Source organism: Corvus hawaiiensis, chromosome 21 (genome assembly GCF_020740725.1).
Source record: "Corvus hawaiiensis isolate bCorHaw1 chromosome 21, bCorHaw1.pri.cur, whole genome shotgun sequence".
NCBI lineage: Eukaryota > Metazoa > Chordata > Aves > Passeriformes > Corvidae > Corvus > Corvus hawaiiensis.
The window spans coordinates 2,514,220-2,523,815 of NC_063233.1; the positions used below are offsets into that span (position 1 = coordinate 2,514,220).

Consider the following 9,596-nt stretch of genomic DNA (forward strand, 5'->3'; position numbering starts at 1 on the left):
AGGCGCTGGAAGAGGCCAGGGCCTGGGTGGGAGTGGGATGCAGGACTTGTGTCCAGCCAGATACTGGCAGCCCGTGGCTTTGCCCTCCCTGGAGAGACAGGACGCTCTTCAGACCTCAGTGGAAGAAGAACCAGGGAGCTAAAAAACGTTTGGAACTTGGTTTTGGCCGAACTGTGGGTGGCTGGTGAGATAAGTCTCCTGTAAACAGGCAGCATCTTTGCTGGAATATTTACTGAAACCAAATCTCTGGGATCTCTCCTTCATCCTACCCAGCAGCTCTGCCTGTGCTGCAGAAGAGGATCCAGAGGTTTTCCTGTCTTGTTCCCGAGGCTCGTGATTTGGGCAGGGGGAGGTGAGGTGGGACCTGAGGGCAGTGGGAACACCTTTGCTCAGATGCTTTGATACATCTGGGAGAAGCCACCAGAGGGGACCTAAGGATGACCTGGCCCTGTCCACCTTCCCTGCTCCCCGTGGATGAGGGGTTTCACCTGGCCCACACCCCCAGAAGGGCATTGAGGTCCCCAAGCTCTGTGCCCAAGCTCTTGGCCCCTTTTTGTCACCCTCTCCCGTGGATCTGACTCGTCCCCTGGGCACGAGGGATTTGGTTTCATTGGCCTCACACAGGAAATCCGAATAAGAAATAAATACGTTGCTTCTAGTATTTGATGTAAAATCTAAACATTTCTGTAGGGAACACAAGTTCAGGCACAAAGGTGAATGTGCGGTGTGGAAAAAAAAAGATTGCTACAGTAGATTTTCCTCATTGAGAAGACAAAAAAATTCCTGCCTCCCATGTCATGCACTGATGGAAATCACTGGAGGTTGTAAAGCCACCTGCAAACTGAGCAGTGCAAACCCCTTCTTCCTAATTCTGCCTGGGTTTTACAAGCTGTCAGTCAGTTAGACAGCATTAGTTTTATTTGCCTCTTTCAAATTGGTTTTCTTTTTAACAGGAAGAAAGCATTTATATTAATGGAATCCTTGAGCCTCGGCCCTGAAAGGAGAGGCTGAAATGCAATCCCTGAATTTGAGCTCAGGACACTCGGGGAGCTCTTCTCCCTGTTCAGAGCAGCACAAGCGCCGGCAACTTCCAGCCCCGTTCCGCCTTTCAGAGCAAAGCACAAAGGCACGGGGGAGATTTGCATTTCTTCCTTTCTTAAATTCAGCCACCTCCTGGGAATTCCCAGGGGGAAAGGAACAACAGTGCCCGTTACTTACTGGGAGGGAAAGGATGAGGGAAATATCTATAAAACACAGGTTCAATTACTACAGGTTTTAGACTGGGTTTATAACCACAGAATTATCCTAAAATCAACTGCATTTCTGTCTTTCTGTTGTTATTTCTCAATTTTTAGGAAATAAGAGTATTTCAAAGTATTTTTTTAGTCTTCTATACGAAAATATTATGAATACTTGAACTGCCAAAATATTTTGATGCAAAATACCTGCCCAGATTTGGTGACACACAGAATTCCAGACACAGAATTCTTGAAAATAAAAACTCTTCTTTTCTCTTTAGGTGAAGTTCTGTAACCTTCTTGTTTTAAACCCCATAGTTTTCTATTTACTCCACAAATTTCAGTAAGAAACGTCCTTGTGATGTAACTCCAGGCTGGCAGCAACAGTTGTCTCTTTATTGCTCACTTCTGGAGAAGGAAGGAGAAGCCGCCAAGCCCAGCTCTGGGCTCAGACTCAGGAGCTCAGAACTGAAAGAGGCAAAGCTTTGCCTGGGGTTTCTCCCATCCCTACCGTGGCTCTTGGTGTGGGTCTCCTGGAGAGAAGAGAGGGAGTTTCTCCTTTGAGTGAGCAATTCCTCCTCAGGTGAGTGAGAACCTCAAAGCTCACGTGAGTTTAAAAGCGTCTGTCACCAGATCCTCAAACCAGAGAGCTCAGCACAGCCCTTCAGTGTGACCACGGCCGTGTGGATGTGTGTGCTTATCTGGATATGTATTTGTGTTTAAATATCTATATCTATATATGCATATGTTTGGTCAAACTGACTCCCCTTAGGGATTTTCCCCCTTTCTTTCTGATTTCTCTTTGAAATATTTCAACATCTGACTCTGTGTTTCACATTCACAACTTTCTGCTCACAGACAGACAACATCAGACTCCATTTCCTGTTGCTTTATCAGCCCACTACCTCTGCCACAAATGCTGAAAAATAACAGTGACCCATCAAAAACATGATCAAAGCCAGAGCAATCCTGTTCAGGTCTCCCAAGGACTGCCACCCTCCCACCTCATTTTATTTTGTTTCAAAGCCTTTGCACATCAGTGGGTTTGCTCCCCTATGGAAAGGAAATATTTCAACACTTTGGCATCAAGTTTTAGGAGCTTTTAGTTTCAGTTTTTTTTATTTACTGATATTGATGTGAATTTAGCAAAAGACTGTTCAAAGTTTAGCTGACAAATTTATTTGTAATCTTGAAGTATTTGATCATCAGAGAGAAAGCGAGAATATAAATAAAAGACACTGGACACCCACATAATCTACAGTTAATTCCATAATTTTTACAGATAACAATATACATATTGTCTTGCCTTTCCTCACAATCAGCTTGCATGATATCCGTGGAAACGCACAAATGTCTGGAACAGAGGTGTGTCCCCAGGGAAGGGGGGACACTCCAGCAGTGCCTGGGGAATGGCTTGTCCTAAACCAGCCCAACCCCCCGAGAAGGTATTTGGCAACAAGACATCAGGGTGATTTTTGAGACACTTTGCAGTAAAACTGATGCGAAGAAATTTGAAGGAAAAGCATAAGATCCACAACCCAGAGCCACCAGTGTCCCTGGGTCAAGAAAATTCACCTCTTGACCTCGTGATAAACGTGGAATTACTTGGTAATAAATACATCTATTCACGGTTTAATGCTTATATGGAAGAGTCAAACTAGCAATCTACAAATTAAAAAGGGGAGAAGCAGAATTAACATATGATTTTCATTTTACAAAGGAAAAGGGCTGTTGATAAATGATTGGCATATTAAAGAACATTTCATTTTAGAAAAGTTAATGTAAATTCAAAATAAAACAAAACATACCGCATTGGTGCGCTTTAAAAAAATCTGCTGGAAGAACAGAGAAGTTTCCTACCATGGGTTTCTGAAGTGATTCACTATGAACATTTCTCCTATAGAAATATAGACATTGTCACACCTTTCACCGTGGATGAGGACTTTATTTTCCCTTAAAAATGTTTCGGTGTGGATGGGTGATGGAGCAAGTCCTTGCTTTGGAGAATGCACTGACAACAGAACGCAAAATACCTCATATCAAATCTGTAAAGCACAAGTCCTGGTGTTTGGTAAAGACACGAGAATCAGTTTGGTTTGGACGCTCCGGGTGCCAACGGTTGCAGTGCCAGGGCCTTTGTCCACCATCCTCTGCCAGGGTCATCTCCGAAATCCCCTCTGCTCCCTCCGTGTCGTCACATTCCTGCCCCGCTCAGCACTCACGGCTCATCCCTCTGTCCTTTCCAAGAGCAGGTGACATTTAACAGCACCGAGTCCTTTCCCTTCCCACTGCCCGGGGGTGGCCCCGTATCAAAACTGAGCATGGTCGACCTCATCCAGCCAGGAGGCCGGGCTGGCCGGGAAATCCGGGTACCCCCCGCTGCTGCCGGTGGAGAGGTCGGAGCTCGGTCCATTCCCGGCCAGGACCCTCATGGACTGGGGCACCCCTTGTCCGCTCTGTCCCATGATGCCCAAGCCGTTGTCTGGGTAAACCAAGCTGGAGATTAAGGGCTGGTGGCCTGGCAGTGCTTGCAGGGACGCTGGAGACTGGGGGATCCCATAGGGGCTGTTGGATCGCAGGTCGTGGTACTGGTCCTGAGCCGGGATCCCGCTGTGATCCAGCGCGAAGCTCCCGTTGGTCCCCGCCTGCCTCCCCAGCGCAGGAGACGCTTCGTTGAGATTGCTGTAAATCCCATTGGAATGGCTCATTTCGGACATGGAGGGCTCATCTGAAAGGGAAACGGACTGGTTTTACTGGGGGAGCCATGGGCAGTGCTGGAGTGGACTGATTTTACTGGGAGAGCCCCGGTCACAGCTGGCAGCGGCCACCCGGGAACTCCGCAAGCTCTGGGTATAAATAGATTAAAAGGATGGGAGCTGAGCAGCCACGCTCTTCCACTTGTAATTCCTTATTATTCCCATCCTTGTTGAGAGATCTTCATGGGCAGCCACGGGATTATTGTTTTTTCTGAGCACAAACATCTAATACATCTTGGATTTTAAAAATATGCATGAAAAGTACATGTTAAAATATAAGACTGCGATTTTAAAATAATTCTTTAAAGAGAAAGTGAGTTCAATGTCTCTCCAGATTTTGTTTCTATTTGGTTTTGAGGTTTATTTTGAATTGTGGTATCACTTTTAGGAGCTACCTGAACCATTGCCAGATAAATTCCCTATTGCTCAGGAAAAGAGATATTAAATTATTTATCTGCTCAGGAACAGGCTAATGAAATCACAAGAACATAGAATGTATTTGTATGACTTAAAAACACTCCTCAAAAATGAGCAATATTTTTTAAGTTCCCAGCAAAAATTGTTTGTATTCGTTAGGAGCTTTATGGACAGTGAGAGCTGCTCTGTTGCCTGGGATACAAACCTGTTTGTGGCATCAAGCTCTCAATAATTGTTCGACATTTTTTAGTTATTATTTATAGAATATTCATATTTAATGAGCTGATACACAGTGTGTATAAACAGACTCGAAAATCAAATAGTTTTTAGGAGCAGGGGAGAGGAGCTGAGATGGAAAACTGTGTTTGTATAAATACACAGTTTGTGTAAATACATACACAGGTTGGCATTTCCTTTTCTCTCCCATTCCTAAAAATTATACAAAAATTTGGGATGGAGCTCTGGGCTCCAGACTGTGTAGAACACGTCCCTGCAAATGCCACAGGCACCGACCTCCCCACCCTGTACGAGGCCCTGTCCCTGTTCCTGTGGGTTTGGAGCGTGCGGGATGAGGCTGCACAGGACAAGAGCTGCTCTTGGTCTGTCCTGGGTTTGTCACCAGAAATGTGGGCACCAAAAAGGGGACAGACTGCTACAGAAGCCCCCTAATACACAACGATCTCCCTTTTGCAGCGCAGGAACAGCTCCCACAGGACTGAGGAGTCCTAGAAAGCAACTGCACAAATAAAACCACCCCTAAATAAGATTTTTAAAAATGTATAAAATCACACACGTTTACCCACAGAAACATTCAGTGGTTCTGGGATTCCTGTTTTTCGTATTTCCAAGAATCCCTTGAAAAGGCCGTGTCTGGGCCGCGGCTCTGACATTGCAGCGCCTGCTCGGGGAGTTCTCCCTTCTCCTCCCGCAGCTTTCCGGGCCCGGCCGGAGGCGGAGCGGAGCTTCCCCCGCCGCTCCTCAGCCCCGGCTGCCCCTCGGTGTCGCGGCTCCGGTTCCCCCGCCGAGAGCCGGGCAGCCGGGACCGCCCCGCGGTGAATCCCGCAGCTCTGCCCCTCTCCCGCCTCGGCCGCTTGGTTTCACTCCCTGGTTTTTTGCCGAAAATTCTGACTGTGGCACCGAGAGGGGGAAAAGAGCCCGGGCACGGCAGCAGCTCTGCGGGGAGGGCACAGACCGCGCTCGGCAAAGCGGGGACCGACCTGTGAAGGAGACCTCGGCGTCGCTGTCGGGCCCCTCCTCCTGGATGCTGTCCTTGTCGGACTTGGATGTCCCCCGGGATCTCTTCATGTTCCTGAAGTACTGCCCCCACCGCTGCCTCCCCGCGTCCTTCTTCAGCCTTTTCTCCTTGGCCCTGCGGTTCTGGAACCAGACCTGCGAGCAGGGCACGCCGGGGAGCTCCGTGGCTGCGGGGCCGGTCCCTGCCCGCCGCCCCCCGCCCCCGGCCCGCCCGGACCCCGCTCTCACCTGCACCACCCGCATGTCCAGCCCCGTCTCCGACGAAAGCTGCTCCCGGACGTGCCGCGCCGGTTTGGGCGAGTTGTTATAAGCGTTTTTGAGGGTCTCCAGCTGCTTGGCCGTGATGGTGGTGCGGGGCCTCTTGGCCGTGGACTCAGCCTCTGCCGACACGGGGCGAGTTAGGGGTGAAGTGACCACGGAGCGGCCCCGGGGACGCGGGACCCCCGACCCTCCCCAGGCGCTCCCGGAACCCTCCCGCCCGGTGTGTGAGCCTGTCCCGGAGGGCAGGAGAGCCCCGGGCCGCCTCCCTACTGCCCTCGGGGGTGGAAAGGACAGGGCAAGGGGTACCTCTCTGCTTGGCCGTCTCGTAGTCCGCCTTGCAGACCAGCCTGCTGTCCTCCATGAGGTAGAACTCATCGCCGGTGGCCAGCTGCCGTTTGCAGACGATGCAGGCGAAGCAGTGCAGGTGGTAAACGAAGTCCTGGGCCCGGCGCACCACCTGGGTCGGGGGGATGCCCTGCTGGCAGGCGGCACACTTCGTCCCGAAGCGCCTGAGCAGGGGGGACAAGCGGCGGCCGCTGAGCTGGCGGAGGCCGGGGACGGTCCCGGCGCTGTCCGCGGTGCCGCGCCCGGTGCCGCTGTCCCGGTGCTGAACCCCAAAGGCTCCCGCGCTGTGACACCCCCCGGGCCGGCCGCCCCCTGTCCCCGGCCGCCCCCCGTCCCGTCCCCACGCACTTGAAGAAGTCTTCCTTGCAGTAGACGCCGTCCCCGCGGCTGAAGCACTTCTCGGCCAGCTGCGTCTGGCAGTCGGAGCATTTCAGGCACTTGCTGTGCCAGTGGCGGTCCAGGACCTTGAGGATGAACCTGTCCACGATGTGCTGGTTGCAGCCGGCGCACAGCGGGATCTCTGCGGGGAGGCAGCCCCCGTCAGTCCCCGTCGATGGCCCCGCCGCCTCCCCGACCGGCCCGGCCCGGCCCGGCCCGCCGCCCTCGGGGCTGCTGCCGACCGACGGCGGAGCCCGGGCTGGCCCGGGGAACAGCACGAAAAAAAATCATTATTCGCTCAAATTCGTTGTCGCGGCACCGCAGAGAGCAGCGAAACCCCGGGTCAAGCACCCTGGTGGGAAAGCCCCCGGGAGAACCGGGATAAACAAGAAGGGAAGTGATGGAAACGGAATGAACGCCCCAAGCGAGCCGCCGGCAAAGCTGCAATTCTCCCAGGGTCTTTTTCCTTTTCCTAAACTTCCAAAATTCACCTGCGAACAACGGCGGGATACCCGGACGGGGTGGGGAAAAAAACTACCAAAAATTATGAGAATTGCACTGAAAATAAAAACGAGGTAGTTTTGTCCCGTCCCCTTCTAGATACCGACAGAGATTATGCAGGAGGAGATAAGGATACAGACATGGAGAAATAGAGATATAAAAACAAACAGATACAGCAGATAGAGAACGAAATGTACAGATATATAGGCATAAATATATAGATTTCGGTATACAGGTATAGATAGAGATAAGTAGGTAAAAATATGGATATGAGGTACGTGAATAGAGATATATCGGTATAAATAGAGGCGGAGAGATGCATGACACGGCTGTACAGATACAGATGGATACGGACATGAGAGTATCTCTATGTAAAGATAATTATATTTAGAGATACAGAGCTGGATCGCCGTGCACAGGGGTAAGAGGTGGAGGCGATAATCGTTATCCTTAACAATTCACCGCGTTCAGACAAGCAACCCCAACAGCGGCAGCGCTAAAGGCAGCGGCCCCTGCCAGGACGGAGCTCCGGCACCGGCACCGGGCACGGTAACACGGCACAGCCCCGCAAGGTCCCGGTCCAGCCCGGTCCGCGGCTCTTACGCTGCATGGCGACTCGCGGCAGCTCCGCTCCCTCAGGCGGGCCGCGGGCTCTGGCGCATCTTCCGCGGGGCGCGGGCGCAGCCCCCGCCGGCCCCAGCCCCGCGCCCGCCGCCGCCGGGCCGGGTGCGGAACCTCCTCGCTCCCCCCCGCCTGTCCCCCCCCAGATCACGGCGGCTGCTGTCCCCCGCCTCGGCCGCTGCCACCCCCGCGGCGCCGGGGATTTAATTCGCTAAAGCGGGTTATTTTTAGACGCCGGCCCTCGCCGCCGGTGCCGGTCTGAAGCGCCGGGCAGGGCATCGCGGCGCGCTGTATTTAATCCCCCCCGCCCCCGGGGCCGGCGGTACATCCCCTCCCGCCGCCCCTTCCCGGCTGCGCTCGGCGGGAGGGACGCGGCTCCGGGGCGCCCTGAAACGAACCCCGACGGAGCCGGCGGCGGGCGGGGGTCGCGCCGGGGGAGGCAGCGCCGGCCGCTGCCCCGAGCTCGTTGTGAGCCGCAACCCCGGGATTTGCCCCCGGCCCGGGCAAAGCACCGCACGGTTCGGGCCCCCCGGCGGTGCGAACCCCCCGGGACCGGCCCTCGGCCACGGTAAGCACCGCCGAACCCCGCCGAGCCCCGCCGCTCCCTTCCCGCTGCCTCCCCGGGCCCCGACGGACCCGAGGACCGCGGGGCCGTGAACGAGGGTCGTGTCCTGCAGGACAGCGGTGTTCGCGCGTCCTTCGTTCTACCGGGGGTTCAATTTCGGCGGTGTCGCCTCCGCCCCCGGAGTGCAGAAGCAGGTCCCGGTTGCCGGGTCAAACGCGCAGCTGCCGCGGCCGCGATGTGCGCCCCGCGGAGAGCCCACGGGGACAGCCACAGAAAGGCGAACCGGGGTAGGACCGGGGGCACCGGCCCGTTCACGGCGGCTGCGGGGCCGCGCGGTCGGTCCCGCTCACGGGGACACCTCTGTCCCCGCACACCGGCGGGGACCCCGCCCCGGCTCCTCGTTGATTTTTCTCTAAGCCCCGTCTACCGCGTTCGATGTTGGCGAGAACCGGGACAGCCCCGCACCGGGACCGGACCCGCTGCTCCGAACCCGGCTCGGCCTCCTCCGCTGAGACCCGGAACCCGGCCACGCCGGGGAGCGCAGCCCGGCTCCCCTCGCCCCGACAGGGCTGTCCCCCGTTAGTTAAAAGGGAGGAAAAAACCATTTAAAAGAAGAATTAACGGAGTTTTTCTAAAGTCGGGAAAAAAGCCGTGTGGGAGCCGGGCAGCGGGGCGCGGGTGGTCTCCGCAGTCGGAGGGAACCGTCGGGCAGTGGGAAGTCCTCATTTCGTCCCTGTCCTCGTTGCACGGGGAACGGGGCGACCCCGGGGCAGCCGCCGCTTTTCCCCTGGGATCGACGGGGAGCCAAACGGGTGCCTGGAGTGGCCGCGGGGCCGCCAGCGTACGGGGGGCAGCGAGGGGGGCTCTGATATCGGGGAAGAGGCAGGAGAGAGCGAGAGAGAGCGAGGGGCGGGCGGGATGAACCGGGACGGATCCCCCGGTGCCGTCGGGCCGCCTTTCCCCGCAGCCAGCCCCGACCGCGGCTACGACGGTGCCCCCGGAGCGCGGAACCGGCACAGACGGAGCCCGCCTGGGCCCGGGGCTCCCGGAACAGCCGCCGGTGCATCCGCGGGGGGACGCGGAGATCTGCGCGCCTCCCCCTCACCTGGGCTCCGCGGGAAGGGACAGAGCTCCGCTGTCTTCTCCGAACCGGCGCGGACCCGCTCCAGCAGCATCGCGGCCTCCGTGGGCGCCGTCCGAAGTGCGCGGGTGGCTGCGGAGGAGTGGCGGAGCGGCGCGGAGGGGCGCGCAGGGAGCGGC

The 9,596-nt window shown here is 55.6% G+C and overlaps 1 protein-coding gene across 2 annotated transcripts; it reads right to left on the bottom strand.

The window, feature by feature from the left end:
* Positions 1-2,394: 2,394 nt before the first annotated feature.
* LHX3 (LIM homeobox 3) lies at positions 2,395-9,572 on the bottom strand. Of its 2 annotated transcripts, none has more exons than XM_048325906.1 (6): positions 9,442-9,572; positions 6,620-6,791; positions 6,233-6,435; positions 5,894-6,045; positions 5,629-5,800; positions 2,395-3,966 (listed from the first exon to the last, which is right to left on the bottom strand). In XM_048325906.1, the coding sequence occupies exons 1-6, from the start codon at positions 9,509-9,511 to the stop codon at positions 3,548-3,550; spliced, it is 1,188 nt and encodes a 395-aa protein (XP_048181863.1). In that variant the 5' UTR covers positions 9,512-9,572; the 3' UTR covers positions 2,395-3,547. The 2 variants fall into 2 exon arrangements, with proteins under 2 accessions (XP_048181863.1, XP_048181864.1); XM_048325907.1 differs by lacking the exon at positions 9,442-9,572 and adding an exon at positions 7,754-7,820.
* Positions 9,573-9,596: the final 24 nt, after the last annotated feature.

What these genes read in the sequence shown, in the direction of transcription:
- LHX3 (XM_048325906.1), bottom strand. Translation starts at nt 9,511, where the DNA reads ATGCTGCTGGAGCGGGTCCGCGCCGGTTCGGAGAAGACAGCGGAGCTC. An exon ending in TGCAAGGAAGACTTCTTCAA is followed by an intron (nt 6,436 to 6,619) that starts GTGCGTGGGGAC and finishes CCCCCTGCTCAG; the next exon opens with GCGCTTCGGGACGAAGTGTG. An exon ending in CGCCGAGGTCTCCTTCACAG is followed by an intron (nt 3,967 to 5,628) that starts GTCGGTCCCCGC and finishes TTTCCCTTTCAG; the next exon opens with ATGAGCCCTCCATGTCCGAA.